We start from the raw sequence: 18,161 nt of genomic DNA, 5'->3' as shown, positions 1-18,161 counted from the left end.
TAGTTGAAAGATTTCTCAACAATCTCCTCGAATACACAGAGTTGCTAAGCAGAATACAAACTTTACATTAACAAAATCACTCTTCCGAACCAAGAGACCAATCATTATTTGATATTTCAAATATGCTCATTCCCTTATTCCAGTATAATCAACGATGACCATCATGACAAAAGCGATTTACTTCATACACAGAGCTGCTTAAAATGACGCAGCTTATATCACCATCTCTCTTTTCTACTTTGAACGTGGACTACCCACATCTGAAAAAAATATTTATAGTATTAAAAGGTTTGTGCTAACAAGAATGCGTGTTCTTTATTTGTAGTCACCCAAATCTATGCAATACACTGTTCTACTCCAAACATGCCATTTTTAGAACCGCTTAAGTCTTAACAAAACAGCTGTAGCACTGCATACTTAAGGTTGAACTGAGCACTTAAGCCTACTGTACCAACAGTATCAATGAACGTCCAATTTCCAGACTTGTGACACACATTTTCTGGGAATTAGCCCCAGTTCCCTGGAGTGCAAGAGACCCCAACCCCTCTCAACCACTAAGAACCCATCTGCTAGCTGCCTATTGTCTCAAGAGGCCAAAGCAACTCCAAAACAATCTCTGCATGCTTATAACAGTCAGGATAAAACCTAAAGAAGATGACTTTAATTCAATTGCTCCTCTCTAGATAGGATAACTATTTACAAAAAACTACAAGTTATTTTAAGCAGAAAACATTTTGTTAGCGCTCCACTTCTCCAACTCAATGCCAAGTCTCAAAACTGATCCCAGAAGAGATTAAAGTAGAGGGGCAGACCACTGCATCAGAGAGAACCATATGTCCTCAGCCTATAATCTAAGAATTATGATGGCTGAAAAATGAGCAATGCGGCTGATGCGTCTCCTCCTCAGGTTGCGTCCTCTGAACGCACGCCAAGTTGTCATTTCCATAATCCTGTAAGAGGTAGGTGTAAACCCATCATTTCAGCGAGGGTCTCTAATGTATAGTGCTCTTTGTTCCATGATAAATAACAATGGGGTTTGGGGGCTAAAAGTTAAATGCCGAATGCTTATGTGCAAAGCTGTGATAACCTAAACACAGCAACATTTAGAGAAAAGCCAGCTTTCCTTCAAATATGTACATAATTCTTGTACAATAAGCTATTCTACAAGCAGTGGTATTAACAATTAGTTTAAGTTGAGCAAAAGTTCAACATGAAAAATCTCTCTTATGGTTTGGCCAATACATTTATATTTGAGATCAATAAAAATTTACTATTTTTTCTTCATATTTCTACTTAATCAATATCAAAATAGCTATCCTTAGGGAAAAAAATAGTTTCCTTTGTCAGTATTCTGGTTTTTGTCATCATTGCTTAACCCCCCCATTAGAGGACTGATGTGATATCCTGTCTGCTTAGAAGATAATGTCATCTGCTCTACGTAAATACTGACCTGGAGACCGTTATGCCCTCCTTCATAAGCAATTGATGGAATTATACGTGCACATACAGTCTCCTTTCTCAGGGGATTTATCAAAGTGGATGAAAACGGGGTCTTAATACCACCACACAGAGTCAGCCAGACAATGGAGTGCTAATGTTACAATCAATAAGCTTTAGAAATGCAACCTCATCACTCTCACTAGGAGAGTTGATGGAAAAAATGCTCTTTAACTCTCTGCACTCGCTGAAGGCATGTCTGCAGATACCCTATCAGTGCTTCTTCTCAAAGGGACCTGGCCTGATAGCAGGGGCTGCCAGGAGCTTCAACCGGAAGTTACATTATCACAGATAAGGGTTTGTTTTCCTTAAAACAGAACAAACAAAAACAGTGAATAAGCACACACGTCTGTGATTCAACACTTGCGTGCAAGCGTTTAGCAGACTACATGTGAGCAAAATCCCACCAATTGCCCAAGTTTCAAACGACTAATGAAACAAATGGGAAGCAGCTGCAGCTGACATTGAGATAGATTATCCAAATAAGAAAAGAAAAAAAAAAAAATAAAAAATCAATAAAATGGGTCCTCAAATTTATCAGGGGAAAATTTGCTTATCCATCACCATACTTGTTATTAAAATTAGTTTAAGACGGTTATAATGGCAAACTTCCCCATCTATTTCATGAATAATATCTGAATAAGATTAAGCAAGAGAATTTAAACATTTACCATCCACAAATAGCTGAAAATCAGCATTCAGCACATACTAGACTCAAGACCATTAATCAAACTATTCAGGCTTGAGTGCTCATTTCAAAACCCTAAAGTGAAATCTGGTTAACAGTGTGGTAACCAACAGTAGGTGCATTCATCCACAAAAGGTAATAGGTCTGCTGGTGGGGAGTGGGGGAGAGAATATTTCTTTCCACCAATGTCTTGCTAGAGATGTCCATATTTTTTTCTCACTCATACAAACATTTAAATTAAATCCTCTTGTTCTTAAGCAACACAATTTCAAAATATGAAACTTTAATTTAGTAAAAGCACCTATACACACAAAAAAAAAAATTATTATTTTCAGGACCATAAGCATGTGTAAAACGGAAAATAGTAATAAAGACTAAGGGGTCAGTCTGTATTGGGAGGCATTTGAGATAGTTATTACAAAACAGGAGAACTAGCACAGACAGTGATGTCTTCAGCCATTCCCACCAATCTCCAAGGTTAGCAGACTGATTAGAGCAGAAAAAAATCCACACTGGCAGTAAATTTTCCCACCCTGTGAAATCTCTCTAGACAAGCTCTCAAGGGAAGAAAGAAGGTGAATGAGTTCCCAAGTTTGACGAGTTTAAAGCACCCCAATCAGCTGACATGGGTCGTCTTTGCTGTATAGGGTAACTAAAATCTTAAAGATGACTGACCTACGAAGTATTGTACACTGTTAGAAATAAAGGTACTATGCAGGTACATGATTCGTTCATCAAGGTACAAACAATGTAAGTGTACCTTCAAAGGTGCAACAGTGGTTTTAAGGTCCAGTTGTGTACCTTAAATAAGTTTTTCCTAGTGGAAAAGTAGACATTTGCATCTTTTTATAAACTAATGTTTTAAAACAGAGCAATAAAATAAAATGCCTGGAGACGAGACGGGGTGTGTGGAGTCAGTACAACTTAAATAAATTTCAATGGATTATGTCTGCCCTGCGATGGACTGGCGACCTGTCCAGGGTGTATCCTGCCTTTCGCCCAAAGACTGCTGGGATAGGCTCCAGCACTAAAGGTACCTTTGTAAACTCCAGCTCACGTATGAACCGCCTAAGATTTTGGCTTTTTCTCCTTTCTGACAAATTTCATGATCTCATATGCAAGTTAAGCTTATAATTCGTAAGTTGAGCACAAATTAAAAACTTATACGTGTTTCTATTTTTTCAAAGAAACCTAAACTTAACTTGTGGGTTTTCCCATCCACCTATTTCGTGAAAAAGATTGAGTAAAAAAAAAAATGTTTTAATCGGAGGAAAAAACTGGATGGAAAAGCCAGAGATTAAAAAACAATGAGGTGAAACGTTTATCAATAAAAGTGAAATGCGAAAGTCTGTGATGGAAACAGATTTTTGTAATAAGTGTTGACATAACAGGAATGATCAGAGCACTTTTGATGTTATGGACATTCCTACAGATTAAGTGGGTGACAAAGCAGGACAGCAGCTTCAGCCCTCACTGAATGGGCCAATGCCCTTGAGCCCACTCACCAACTCCACACTGTTAGGGTTACAGCCATGTACAATTAACAGAGGGCTGTTAAAACTGTTCTTTAACTTGCTTTTTTGTGAATTCACTTCAAATTAAATAATGTTAGAATAAAAACCCAGCTATTGATCGCTTACTGGATTGCAGTTTAAACTCAGCGATAAGTGAAGAAAAACGATCATGGGTCTCAAAAAGGCACAAACTATTTAATAATAAAAAAATAAATAAATAATTTAACAACAGTAGTTCAGCGTCGCCTAAACATTCTGCTTTTCCGGAGTCCATTAAGTAATTACTGGTCTGAAACATCAGCCAAATGCAAACATCTGCCCGATGCCTGTCAATCTTTTAAGCAATTTTCAGCTAATCTTGACTTATCACCAAGATTACCATGCATCTCTAATGAATATTAATGTGTGATATGTCAGTAATGCCTAATTGACACAAGATGCCAAGAACGGAATGTTTCTTTTAATTAGCTCAAACACTGATAATGTGCTTTTTTTGGTAAAACACAAGGATTCAAATGTGTTGTGTCTAAACACTCTCAGATTACAGCCTTCCACTCTAGATAGGTTAGAAAACTCAACATGATAACCTCAGAGTGCAGATAAGGTGAAATGGGAAAGGTACAAGGAGAAGTAAAGTCAAACTGACAGACTTGAACTGAATACAGCGTGGATGGGTTGTACAGACACAATACAAAGAAACAAAATAAAGCAATGGCAATGTGGTAGGTGCACCCTCAGTATTTAATTAAAAAGTAAGGCAATATTAATACGCCAGTTGGGATTGAATACATGTCCAATTAAAACTTCTGAATTACCTTTTCAAAGCATAGGGGGATAATTTTTTGATAGCTATGAGCAAGCAAACTGCATGACAGCAGGGGAAGAAAGCAAGGCTTGAAAAGGTGTGTGAAGGCATGAAAAGGTGTGTGTTTACGTGGAGATGGCGTTCTCATTGACTTTGGCGTACCTGGGAATGGTCACACACTTGGTGTTGTTGCTCTGTGTGGTGATTGCTTTCTCCAGCTCGTCCAGCTGGCCTGTCTTCTTCAACTTCTTCACCAAGCTCTTCACAGCCTTCTCGCACCATTTCTCCTCCTGGCCGTTCTGCTCTCCGCCCCCACCCGCTCCAACCGAGCCACTGGCAGATTTCTTCCAACCCAGCAGGCGCTTCACCACCGGAGGGGTGAACGGTAAGATGGACGACATCGTTGGGATTTCAAGCAAGTGTTTGGTCAGCCCCCTCCTGGACAGGTAGGTTACAGATGCAGAAGGAGGCGAGAAACTTGCTTTCCTAACAGGGATTTAGGAAGAGGGCCGCTGGGCTAGGGTTCTGTGGGAGCGTTAGTGGGGGGGGAGGGGTAGGGGGCGGGAAGAGGCGCTTAGGAGATGGAACAGGGAAGGGAGGGGGCGAGGGGTTACCTGAGTGAAGAAAAACAGAAATCAAAAAGTCTGATGACAGACCGTGCAAAACACAGGCTCAAAGGGGATTAGAGGAGAACCTCCATACTGTTCCCACACCCCGAGGCACACCCCTGCAACCTAGATGCCAAGAACACTACTGCTACCAATTCACATGCATTGCAAAGACAAATAAAACAAAAAGGGTTATTAGGTTCATTTAAGGCAACCTCAACAAACTGAGGAGCAAAACTAACTTGGTTAACGGTATCCTGCAGGCAACAGCAAAATAATTAGTTCAAGTGGTCTATGATTTCTGTCAATTACTAGATTTGCTTTAAGCCAGAGCAACTGCAGCAAAGCCACATTTCTTATGAACAATACATTAAAAGGGTTAGTTAAAAGAGCTGCAAGTGAACTAATGAAGCAGTGCAGCAGTATTTTCTCTAAAGAACGAGAAGCAGGGTTTCTTGGGGGCACAAGCCTGACCACAGAGCAGATTACAGATAATGCAAGCCAAAAGTTCAACATTTGATTCATGGAGAGGGAATGCATGCATGCAAGCCTTTTCATTTCCCAGTATAATTTTAAAATTGGTTCCACTCAAGAAGGAGACACACCATGCCATTAGATAAGATCAGCCTTTCTTGTTGCAGGCAGCAGTGACAGTGATGTCCTCTGACCTCACTGCCTGTTAAATGGTGATTGTGAACATGAGGAAGTGGAAGTAAACATTAGGAATCCAGGGCTGCTGCATTAGCTTTACAAAATGGCCAATTCCCAGAGAGAGCCTTGCTGCCATAAGCTTATTTATCATAGCGGAAACGAGCCACAATGAAGAAAGAATGCTTTCCAAATGACCAGCAAAAACATTGCTGGAGACCAAATAAATGGAAAAATTAGTGGATATAAACGAAAATAACAAAGCATCAGCATTCGAATTACTGCTGTCTTCCATCCCTAAAACACACACATTCAAGAATTAGAAGCTTAGAAGCTAAAACACTTCACTAGTTGATGAGCAGGCATAAGTGGAAACCAGTGACCATATTTTAAAGCAGAATTTCTCAAAATTCTCTTTATAATTAATTGTTCATTAACACGTAAACAATGTTATTCAGAGCAGTTTGATGTGAAATGCTTTCTTGAGAAACTGAGTCTGAACTGCTCACAGTAGTGGTGATAGGAACCAGGCATCTGAAATGTCCAATGCCTTAAAGCTCCCTCATAGTTACAGCACAATATAGTTCCAAGTATGTTGCCTGAGGTGTTTATAATGTCTCTGAAATAACATTATGGCCTCAACCATATACTTTTATAAAGTGTGATGGCAAAGACATGCATGCATGATGCTGCAAGGCAAAACACTCCCTAAAGAAAACTTATTTTCAGACTGACCACTATTTTACCATTTTTCAACAAAACAAAAAAAGTGGTGGTTTACTGGTGGTTTTGGTTGGTAAATTAAATGGCTAACGTATATTTGCATTGTAGGCATCATGACACCTGGTTCCCATCACCACTACTGTAAAGCAACCTGAGTCGACAAATTGTTCTGCAAGACGCCATTTCACATCCAATCACTCCGAATAATTCTGTTTACATCTCAACGATTAAATTATAGAAAATTAGACAATACATAGATACAATACAATAGCTGGAATTCTACTTCAAGCAGTTGGTGGGGTACCACATACACTTCATAAGAGTCGTGGAAAGCAGGACACGTGCATGTGAGCATTGCAGCGAGCCAAATTTCAGCATTAAAAACCTCTAATACAACTGTTTCAGGACTAAGTCCGTGGAGCTAATGGCTCGTCTTGGAGAGCCTAGTGCCTAATTAATCTCTTTATGCTGCGTTTGGAGAGTGGAGCGTGTGGGAAGGTCTGGTGATGGCATTTGGTTCAACGACTAACCTTTCAATTATAACGGTCTATACCGATTATTGCACGAGCATCTTTACACAAAACTGACTTGTGTAGGAGACATGCAGCATAAGACAGATGCAGCTAAACAGCAGACATGTAAATAATGCTAGGTAATGCCAAAAGTACACCAAGCTTAACGATTAAAAGCCCATCTCAAACTTCTACACTCGATTAGACAGCAAATCAAAACCCACAAACCGGTAGCGGGGTAGCGAAAAATTATACCCAATAGGCCATGCTTAAACGAAGCTGAAGTTGGCTTCCTATCCGCCAGCTTCTTGTTCGAATTTTCCCGTTCCACCTTAAATGGTGCAGCAGTTACATTCTTGAGCCCCAGGCTTTATAATAATGAGCGCTGCACCGTTTAAGGTGGAACGGGAAAATTCGAATAAGAAGCTGACTTCAGCCTCGTCCAGGCTAATGCCGAAGCAGCGTTAGCAATCGCTAGCTTGATGCAAAAAGAGTTAAATATCCATTCCCTGATTTAAAAAGGATTGTAGATACTGCACTTACCTCAAGCAGACAGACTGATGGAGATGGAGGAGTTGGATGGCTGCATGAAAGCGTCGTCCGACCGACCGAGTCCCCGGAGCGAGAGAGAGGGCTGATGCTAGCGGCTACAAACGAGAACAAACCCGGAGCTTGAATACAGCTGGAACCGGCCCCGATTAAAAACACAAGAGCATTTTAAGGGGTTTTTGTAAACGAAGTGAATGAGGGAGCTGTGGTAGTTTTTTAGCGATGAAGGAGGTGTGTTCGTGCGTTTTCGTGACGATGCCGGAGCCCGAAAAACCGCTAAGTTAAGCTCGCAGCCTTCGCCACTTTGTTTGACAGAAAAATAAACAGGTTAGAGACGTGTTCACGATTCAGTTTACATTTTCGGGGGGGAAAAACTCACCTGAACAATGAGTGGTCGGGTTTTATGCAGACGCAAAAACATATATATACACTCCACGGCCAAACCCGAGTTTTATGTCTATTCTTGAGTGTCTAAAAATCGATTTAAACTGTATTTTCTTTCCCTCTGTGGCCAAATTACAACAGCAGACGACGGCGGCCTCTCTCATGAGGACAACCTAACTTAACGCACGGAAAGCGGTATGTCCCGCCCTCGCGTTTCTATTGGTCTAAACGAAGAGCCCATGCGCCTACGACCCTCCTCTATTGGTTTAAGTTCGACGTCGATCATCGCCAGTATTAATTATGCAAAACGGAGCGCGATTTGTATTGGTCGTTCCGACTCATCACTCGTTCGGTGACGTTCGGATTCCAGGGCGCAGGCTGTGGTTCGCCGACGCGGCCGTCCGTCTGTTCACTTCACAAACAGAGCTGAACGGAGGAAAGAAGCTGCAAACTGGGTTACAGCTCCATCAAAAAACAACGAGCGTATTCCTCCGCCATTCAACAAAGAAGAAATAAATAGGGCTGCAAGCAACTCGTGATGTGGCCTGTGCTCGGTGCTTTCAATGTACCATGCGATTACTCTTACAATAAAGAGAAAGCCCCCAGTGAACTATGTTTAAATGTTTTTCATCTTAATGTGCATTGCAGTCTTCTTCAAATTTTCACATCTATCTTCTAGTAGCCTACACCGAACATTTTAGTAAGCCCCAGTGATGTCAGTGAACCTCTGCAGGAATGTGTGTATCGGCTTTCGAGATTGAAAAGTGTCGCTACAGATGGTATTTTATTTATAGGAAATCGTAAAAGACAACAAAATCATTTAACTGTAAATTACGTTGAAACTATAGTGCAATGGGAACGCTAAACAGTTTATTTCGCGCGCGTCCTCCAGGGGGCGTTTGTTCTGTGTCGTGGTTGTCAAGAGCAGCTCCGTACACAAAGCGCCTAGATTGACTTTTCACGCCAGCTTTTCTGCTTACAAAACGGAGTTACTTAGAGCTTAATGGATTCATTAGTTTGTTCTACATGTAATATGTCTTTCAGATCATCGCATTTTCTTGCGAAGCATAAGGAGAGGTTCTGTATTGGGGATGCTGATCATCAGACACAGGAGTCTGATTTTACTCAAACCATGGTACTGTTCTTTGAAATGTGTCGTGCTGGTTGGGTGTGATAACTACACTGGAAGTATTGTGGAAGATGTTGATATGCATTGCTTTCTGTGAGGGTAGATATTTGGCATTATGTTTTGACTATGATGGATAACATTTTAAAGAAAGGAAAGAAAGCCATGCCTTGGCCTTTGGGCTGCACTTAGAAGTAGAGTAGAGTAGAGTAGAGTAGAGTAGAGTAGAGTAGAGTAGAGTAGCGTAGCTGTCAGAACACCAAAACCTTGTATCTCCAAAATGGCAACTGTATAAGGAAAGGAAAATGTTCTTTTTATAGTTTTACAGTTATTGTAAAAAGATTTAATTCTAACAGGATTTATATGATATAAATTGTTCACGTCAAAGAAATAATAAATGTTATGGTGTTTAATGTATTTCATTCATGTGTTTAACGTAGGTTTAGTATAACTTGCATATGAGGAATATAAATGCATTTTTGACATGTTTTTTGTCAGCTGTTATTCTGAAATAATAACTGCAAAAGCTTCCTACAGGGTGAGAGGATCAGGGAATTGCGAAGGAAACATCAGCAGGAAAGGAATAATAAAGGAACCCAAAGGAGCCAGCAGAACTTAGACACAACAACTCAGCACGAGCTACGAAAACGCAACAGCGAACCAGTAAGAAACACGCATAAACAGCCCCACAAATGTTTTATGGCCTCCCCTTTTATTGTGATTGCCTCCACATGCCTAAATTGCAGTGATTTCAGTTCATTTGATAAAGAGTTGTGTAAATAAATTTGCACAGACAGCAGACAGAACACATCCACAAATTCAAGATCTGTTTGAGATTCCTAAGCGTCAGGCACCACAATCGAGTGACAGCAAAAAATGGAACAAGCAAAGAAGAGGTAATAATGCATTAAGTCGACATGTTTAGACCTAAATATAACTGAAATGTTTTATGCAGTTGGACAGAACAATGTCATACAACTAAAAAAGAGGAAAACTATTACATTTAACAGAATATTACTTTAAAATCAGGTCTGTTTGGCTTATGCATTGTTAAATTGTAATCCCAAAAATGAAAAGCATATGTATATTGGGTGTAGTATGAGCTACACTACCAGAGAAAGCTGTGTTTTTTATAACTGCCAACAACTTTTGTCCAGAGAAAACCTTGTATCTCCATTTTTGTTGTTGCCCTTTACACAGTATGTACATGTCATGATAAATGGACCAAAAGAAATGACAAAAAATTACTTGGAAATTACTGTAATTATTTGTCTGGTTCCACTGACTTACATTAAAAGCAAAGAAATATTTTTCCTTCTCCTGTAAAGTTTTTGAGATACGAGGTTTTGATCCAACAACAGCAATTTATTTCTTTACTGATTGCAGAGATTAATCAGCAGGAGCTCATAGTTCAAAACAGGAAAGTGGCTCAACTAGAGAAAATGCTCTTAGAGCTGAAAGAGCAAGAGAAGAGGAACACCACGCTACTGGAGTCCCTCATAGATCACCTACAGCACGATCCCACTGAACCTACGGCAGTTACCTCTAAAGGGTTTGAAAGAATTTCCTTTAATTTTTTACAATTTGCCTTCTTAAATGTTTATGCATTGATGACCAGAAGGCTTGCTAAAGTAATTCTAATGTGTATGTTTGTTTTAATTCTAGAGACCTGAATTAAGTAAAAGCAAGTCTAACGTGTGTTTATTATTTTGATGACATCCTGTATGAATAAAAATCATGACGTAGTAAAGCATGAGAACAACATAATTAAGTAAAATAACTTAATAAGTCATGGGAATGAGATCCTAATGCATGGCCACAATTTAATAAGGCATGGGAACAAGATTCTAATGCATGGCCACAGGTTAGTAAGTTCCTAAGCTTTATTAAGTTGTGACCACAATTTAATAATCTCATTCCCACATCTTACTTAGTCATTTCCATGTGTTAATAAGGGTAGTCGTGCATTATTTTTCTTTATATGGGATGTCATCAGCAGGGCTCAAGGTTCGAGCATTTTTAAAAGCCGTATTATATAAAATGTTTTTTTTTTTTAAAAGAAGTAGCATTACTGAGTCAATAGAGGAAAACTAGTATCTTTTGTTTGCTGCAAGCCTAAAATCCTAGTTAAAAAATTCAAAGTGCTCAATTTGATGGTTATTTTTGCATGGTTGTATGTATTTACGTGCTGATGTAACAATCTTAGGTTCAAAAGTGCCCAACTATCGAGCACATACTTTCTGGGCCGGACTCCTAATGCTTCCAGATTAATCATCTGTGGATTATTCAGCACAGCTAACTTTACAAAAACCTTTTCCCTTGCAGCTCTATATTTCCACCACAGAGGTCTCCAAATCCTCAAACTCAATGCTGCTTTAAACTTCTGTGAATAACATGTCCCACACCTTATGTCATAGGCGAGACACTCTCCAAAGCAGCAACCCACACCTGCTCATACCTGAGACTAGAGAGGAAGTAACACAAACCTATGTGCCTGTTTATGGGGGCGGAGTCCTTTCCTCAGAAATCAGGTAATGCATATGCATTTGAGGATCACTGATAAATTCATATTTCGGATTCATTGCTTTGGCCTGAATCATGAAATAAAACAGAGCTTTATCTAAATGGATCCCTGCAATCTGATAATCTCTTCCGCAGCACTCTCCGTCTCTCCTATCTCCAGAACGGTGGGAAGGATCCTCACATATTGGCTCAGCTGCAGGACTTGTTAAATGAAGCCCTCAATGTGGAAATTCTGCCTTTCCCCAAGACCTATCACACTGAGAGAACAAAACATGGGCCAAGTACATTCATAACCAAGGGCCAAGTCATAGAAAAACCTCATAACTCTTTTTATTTTTTCCACTGTTTGAACGCCAGCTGTCCTTTGCAATGTGTGAACATTTTATGACAAATAGACCACTAAAATGGAATAAAATCAATTGAATACACTACAAAGACAAGATATTTAATGTTCAAATGGATAAACTTTATTGTTTTTTGCAAATATTCACTCATTTTGAATTTGATGCCTGCAACACGTTCCAAAGAAGTTGGGACAGGGGCAACAAAAGACTGGGAAAGTTGAGGAATGCTCAAAAAAACATTCCACAGGTGAATAGGTTAATTGGAAAAAGGTGAGTGTCATGATTGGGTATAAAGGGAGCATCCCTGAAAGGCTCACAAGCAAGGATGGGGTGAGGTTCACCACTTTGTGAACAACTGTGTGAGCAAATAGTCCAACAGTTTAAGAACAACGTTTCTTAATGTGCAATTGCAAGGAATTTAGGGATTTCATCATCTACAGTCCATAATATCATCAAAAGATTAAGAGAATCTGGAGAAATCTCTGCAAGTAAGCAGCAAGGCAGAAAACCAACATTGAATGCCTGTGGCCTTCGATCCCTCAGGCAGCACTGCATTAAAAACCGACATCATTCAGTAACAGATATTACCACATGGGCTCAGGAACACTTCAGAAAACCATTGTCAGTGAACACAGTTCGTCGCTCCATCTGCAAGTGCAAGTTAAAACTCTGCCATACAAAGCAAAAGCCATATATAAACAACACCTAGAAACACCGCCCGAGCTCATCTGAGATGGACTGACGCAAAGTGGAAAAGTGTCCTGTGGTCTGATGAGTCCACATTTCAAATTGTTTTTGGAAATCATGGACGTCGTGTCCTCCGGGCCAAAAGGATTGTCCCGATTGTTATCAGCACAAAGTTCAAAAGCCAGCATCTCTGATGTTATGGGGGTGTGTTAGTGCCCATGGCATGGGTAATATGCACATCTGTGAAGGCTCCATTAATGCTGAAAGGTCCATACAGGTTTTGGAGCAACATATGCTGCCATCCAAGCAACGTCTTTTTCAGGGACGTCCCTGCTTATTTCAGCAAGACAATGTCAAGCCACATTCTGCACGTGTTACAACAGCGTGGCTTTGTAGTAAAAGAGTGCAGGTACTAGACTGGCCTGCCGGCAGTCCAGACCTGTCTCCCATTGAAAAAGAATTCCATTTACAAAGCTTCAACAATTAGTGTCCTCAGTTCCCAAACGCTTATTGAGTGTTGTTAAGAGGAAAGGTGATGTAACACAGTGGTAAACATGCTCCTGTCCCAACTTCTTTGGAACGTGTTACAGGCATCAAATTCAAAATGAGTGAATATTTGCAAAAAACAATAAAGTTTATCCATTTGAACATTTAAATATCTAGTCTTTGTAGTGAATATAAGTTGAAAAGGCTTTGCAAATCATTGTATTCTGTTTTCATCTTCATTGGAATTGGGGTTGTGTGCATATATATATAACTACTAAACAACTAAAACTTTACAATTAAAACAGTTTTACAATATTGTACATTTTGTTTGCGATAAACATTTTTATGTGCTCTCTGTAACACAGAGCCAAAGGACAATAAGAAAGATTTCTTCAGAGAGCTCATCTCCACTGAGATCAAAAATCAGCACTTGGAGGAGGAAATCAGGAGACTGCAGTTAAGAAAGAGAAGATCTGCAATGACCAGAAAAACTCCAGACTGTAAGATCTGAGCCCTTTAAAAGCTGCATAATCCTGCCTGCAGCAGTCCTGGGTGAAACAGGAGCTTTGACTTTGTTTTCCTTAGATCAACCTAGTGAACAGGAGATGAGGAGTATGAAGATGGACATTGACCTGTTGAAAAATGAGATTGAGATTAATCATCTGAGGAAGATGATTAGGAGCAGGAAGGTGGAACCAACCCTAACGACTTTTCCTCCTTTGGTCAGTATGGATTTTGGTCAGTATAGATATACAGTTTGAAAAATCAAGCTTACACAGTTTAATTTGCTTACTCCAAATTAAGTTAATCAGCCAAAGCATGTTTGGTGTCTGAAGTTTGTTTCTTTAGTTTTGCATTAAAGCTATGATGCTAATGTAGCTAGCAATTGAAGCTTATTGTCACCAGTATTGCAAAATTACGTTTAGCATTATGCAAACTGTATGCCTAAATTATTGAACGCACATTGCTTTAAACCATGTTCAGTGTTGCCCTCAGATCAGAGACTCGCATGAGGGAGGCACTGTGGGATGGTGAGGGAGGTTATTTAAATATGTGCATATGTAGATGCATGTAGTTTGTTTACATAAGTGGGTATTTGAATAAAACATATGTGTGTGTAAGCATGTGTGTGTATATATATATATATATATATATATATATATATATATATATATGGAATAACAAAGGCTTATGAGATAATTTGAAATAACATGAAATAATTTATCTTTGAAATGTGTTTAAGTGGGACAAAATGGAAACTGGATATTGTTAGAATAGGAAAAAATATACTTTTAGCTATGCATGAGAACAAAGTTGAACAAATTTAAACCAAAATTGTATCTTTAAGATAGGATTCTACATAATTTGCATATAGGACTTCAATATTTGTGCATTTTCTCATGTCATACTACTGCCACTATTCTTCTGATCTTCTTAGGAGGAACCCAGATTACAGACACCACCCTACACCAAATACTCCATGGATGTATCAGAGGGCTTAAGTCCTGCTCCTTATGACCCAATGTTTGTATTTTGTTCAATAAAAGAACCGGCAAAAAATCGCGTATCCATATATGTCCCCTACCCCAAATGTAGCCCATTAGCAAAGACATGCTTGTGTCTTTAGTTTGCAGTAGAGCTAAGAGGATAATGGAAGCTTATACAGTTTTGTCAGTACTTTTGTCCATTTTTGTCATACACAGTAACTTTTACATAAAATATCAACACAGTTTGAGAAAAATATATTTTATGCATGCACAACATACAACCCTAATTGTTGGGTAAAAGCTTCCTTTATTTGTTAGTTATACTGGCACTGTAGCTCCACTTCAGAACCAAAGAAGAAAATTTCAGACACTGAACATGTCTTGTTTGACCAGCTACATTTCTGGTAAAGGGAACTATGAATTTGTTTTCACCAAACTAGTAATTTGTGATTAAATGAATCAGCAACCCAGTATTTAGTGATGCTAATCCTAGGCACGAACATGGAAGAATCCACTTTATCTCTTGTGTTTTGCTGTTGCAGGGCAGGTTTCGTGGTGTTTTATGATTTCCTCTTAGGCTTATGTCCATCATACAGAGTGTGTCGCTTAATGGTGGGGTTATACAGTGGAGAGCAGTGTCTGGGGAGTCCTTCTGTGTTGCCCCCAGTTTACTGTGAGCCCTTCATCTTATCCACACACCCTTCTCGATACAATCAAGGACAAAAAGCAGTCCTCGCCTCCAAGCAAGCGGTCCCAGAGTAAGTGTAAACAGCAAGTACACTACTATTCAATGGTCTGGAATGAATGGTTTCAATAATATAAAATTTCTTTGGGTGCATATAAGGTATAAAATGAGTTTTAAAGTACTAGGAACTACGTTTTAAATAGTAGGAAACTTTAAGAAATTAACTGATGACTAGAGCTGTAGGTGATTCTAAAATTGAGTTTAATATTAATATCACCATTAATATTAAACTGTTTAACGTTAAGAATAAAGTTACAATGTTATCCATTTACATTTACATTTATGGCATTTAGCAGACGCTCTTATCCAGAGCGACTTACAAAAGTGCTTGTCATTATCCAGAATTCATTATCCAGAATGCCTCATATTTATTCATTATTTTATAATTTCTTGTTGTTCTCAGAAAACATGACATTTTGAATCAAACCTCTAAACACACCTGTTGATGTTGAGTTTGCACTATTTAAATCTATGTTTTATAAAAAGCAAAAGTAATTTCAAAGGGATGTAACTAGGGCAATCAACCAAAAGTAAAATTAAAATATAATTTGTGTACAAATTATGTCTGACTACGATGTTCTACCTCACTTAGGGTCCAGCCTGCTCCATCGGCCTCTCTAGTGATGCAGGTGCAGGCCTCGGGAGGATATGATATCTATGGACAGGAAGTTACGCATCTAGCTCCACGGGGTTGGGTGAAGCTGGATATCTTCGACCATCACAATCGCATCATTAGTGGAAGATGGAAAATACCTGTTCGCATCCTTCCAGCCAAACCCTCAATGACAACAGCAGAAGTCAATACTGTTCCACAGGTTTATGCAAACATAATTTCTATCAATTCACCACTGGTAATGTGTTATTGGGCCATATTTATCCAGTATCTCAGAATAAGAGTGTATTGTGTTGTTCATCACCTTATATCACATCCTTGACAAATGAACCATGAGGTGTTATCTGAGATGCTTTATCTGAGTTGTTTTTATGCCCATATTTCATATTTGTTTAACATTAGAGGCATAATTTAAGTATTTTGTAATCGTTTGATTTTCAGCATTGACTGGTGATGCATCATACATAAATTAATGTGCTCTTTACTCTAGCTGGACAACGCAGATCTGTACCTGAGGATTGTGAATGCAAGAGATGCAGAGATTCAGAGCGCTGTTCCAATCAGCATTTACACTGCAGGCATCTACAGATATTTTCCTGTGGTATGCATCTGAAATTTCAATCAACTGTTCTATTAGTTTGGCTTAGTATGTTCATATTTTTAGCTGTATCTACTATTTCAGTCTTGTTATCTGCTTATTTCTATATGGAATGTGTTAAGAAAAAAAAGGATGAAGAATGGAAAGGCAGTTGGTCCAGATGACATACCTGTGGAGATGTTTAGGAGAGAAGGCAGTGGACTTTTTAACCAGGTTGTTTAACAAAATCCTGGAGAGTGAGAGGATGCCTGATGAGTGGAGAAGCAGTGTACTGGTCCCCATTTTTAAGAACAAGGGTGATGTGCAGAGCTGCAGTAACTACAGAGGTATAAAGTTGATGAGCCACACCATGAAGGTATGGGAAAGAGTTGTTGAAGCAAGGCTAAGGCGAGAGGTTCAGATCAGTGAGCAGCAGTTTGGTTTCATGCCCAGAAAGAGTACCACAGATGCAATTTTTGCTTTGAGAGTAACAGTATTCTCCCATTGGTGTTAGCTTAAACAGAAACTTCAGCCTGCTGTGTTGATGATACTCACGATAAATGAAGGTTAGCGGGAAGATGTTTGCAAACAGTGGTGAGATCATGCTAACTGGACCTTGCTAGCTTTCGTTCATTGTCCGCCTCATTTTCATTCCTTTCACAAGAGCGCCGTTAAGAAGATGTAAAACACTGTAAATCGTACTATATATTACTATTATCTTATTTCACTGTAAGTACATGAGGGGTTCATTCACTTCAAACTACAGTGGCAAAAACAAAGGAATGAAAGGAATGATATGTTTTGTAGCTTCGTGACTGGTTCTTGCATACATTATCCTCTCTATGAATATGATGTGGGCAGCTTTTATGATGGTCCCAGTGAGGCTTTATATTGAACTAATCAGCAGGGTCATTCATAAGATGTTCTAAATTCATAGTGTTCCTTAACTGGGTATTTCCTCTTCTCATATGCAGACAACTGCAAGGCACCACTTCTCCAGGCAGGACTCTCATGAACCTGTCCAAACTCCAGCTGTTCAAAGTGCTCAGGTTTATATACCACCCTGCACCCAGAGCCTGGACCCACCTTCAACAGGACTGTTTGATAACCCTGAGTGACCAACAGGACCTTTTGTCTGCAAATCAAAGGAAGCACAGCGGCATTTCGCTCATCATTTATTATAAAAGAGATCCCTGTCTTGTGTGCAGTAATTACTGTAAATTTAATGACTTTTAAAGCATGCATTTTTGATGGCTCAAAAGTGACATTACATAACATATAATCAAATGAAAGCACCGTTTCTACTTGCTACCTTTAAATAAAGGTACTCTAGGTCTACTTTCTGCATAATTGCAGTCGTATATGCACCTAAAATTTAAAGAGCTCATATATTGGGACACCAATTTGTCCTTAAACTCTTTTGTTTAATTTTTTTCCCTCTAAATGATTTATGCTAATCATAAAAATAACTTATAATGACATCACTGATGGTTTGATGAGAAAACAGAATGTATGCACCCACAACATGTGATTTATTTATGTGTATGTATGTATATATAGTTTCAAGCTCTGTGTCTCATGTAGTTTATTACGTTTATATTGTGTTTACCTTAGCATTCATTAAACATTTCCTCATTAAAAATGA

The 18,161-nt window shown here is 39.0% G+C and overlaps 2 protein-coding genes across 6 annotated transcripts in view; one reads left to right on the top strand and one right to left on the bottom strand.

The window, feature by feature from the left end:
* The window catches only part of smad2 (SMAD family member 2), a 22,165-nt gene extending 14,210 nt beyond the window's left edge, over positions 1-7,955 (bottom strand). For all 3 annotated transcript variants that reach the window (XM_017700221.2, XM_017700222.2, XM_017700223.2), the window contains exons 1-3: positions 7,924-7,955; positions 7,539-7,642; positions 4,667-5,118 (exon numbers count right to left, since the gene is read on the bottom strand). In XM_017700221.2, the coding sequence (XP_017555710.1) occupies positions 4,667-4,905 (239 nt within the window). In that variant the 5' untranslated portion in view covers positions 4,906-5,118; positions 7,539-7,642; positions 7,924-7,955. The remainder of the gene's footprint in view (positions 1-4,666; positions 5,119-7,538; positions 7,643-7,923) is intronic.
* Positions 7,638-18,161, top strand: LOC108428852 (coiled-coil domain-containing protein 17-like). Of its 3 annotated transcripts, XM_037547262.1 has the most exons (14): positions 7,638-7,871; positions 8,973-9,063; positions 9,592-9,717; positions 9,848-9,950; positions 10,441-10,606; positions 11,472-11,585; positions 11,713-11,858; positions 13,460-13,594; positions 13,680-13,816; positions 14,533-14,618; positions 15,124-15,339; positions 15,919-16,141; positions 16,430-16,540; positions 17,491-18,161. In XM_037547262.1, exons 2-14 carry the CDS (start codon positions 9,061-9,063, stop codon positions 17,632-17,634), a joined length of 1,710 nt encoding a protein of 569 aa, XP_037403159.1. In that variant the 5' UTR covers positions 7,638-7,871; positions 8,973-9,060; the 3' UTR covers positions 17,635-18,161. The 3 variants fall into 3 exon arrangements, with proteins under 3 accessions (XP_037403159.1, XP_017555687.1, XP_017555686.1); XM_017700198.2 differs by lacking the exon at positions 7,638-7,871 and having other exon boundaries at positions 8,109-9,063; positions 15,178-15,339; XM_017700197.2 differs by lacking the exon at positions 7,638-7,871 and having other exon boundaries at positions 8,109-9,063.

This window comes from Pygocentrus nattereri, chromosome 18 (genome assembly GCF_015220715.1).
Source record: "Pygocentrus nattereri isolate fPygNat1 chromosome 18, fPygNat1.pri, whole genome shotgun sequence".
NCBI lineage: Eukaryota > Metazoa > Chordata > Actinopteri > Characiformes > Serrasalmidae > Pygocentrus > Pygocentrus nattereri.
This window is presented reverse-complemented; position numbering and strand designations above follow the sequence as displayed.

Excerpts from the sequence above, each read along its gene's own strand:
- LOC108428852 (XM_017700197.2), top strand. The coding sequence starts at position 8,932 with ATGGATTCATTAGTTTGTTCTACATGTAATATGTCTTTCAGATCATCG. Across the intron at positions 13,595-13,679 it reads GACCAGAAAAACTCCAGACT|ATCAACCTAGTGAACAGGAG; the intron begins GTAAGATCTGAG and ends TGTTTTCCTTAG. Across the intron at positions 14,619-15,123 it reads CCTGCTCCTTATGACCCAAT|GGCAGGTTTCGTGGTGTTTT; the intron begins GTTTGTATTTTG and ends TTGCTGTTGCAG.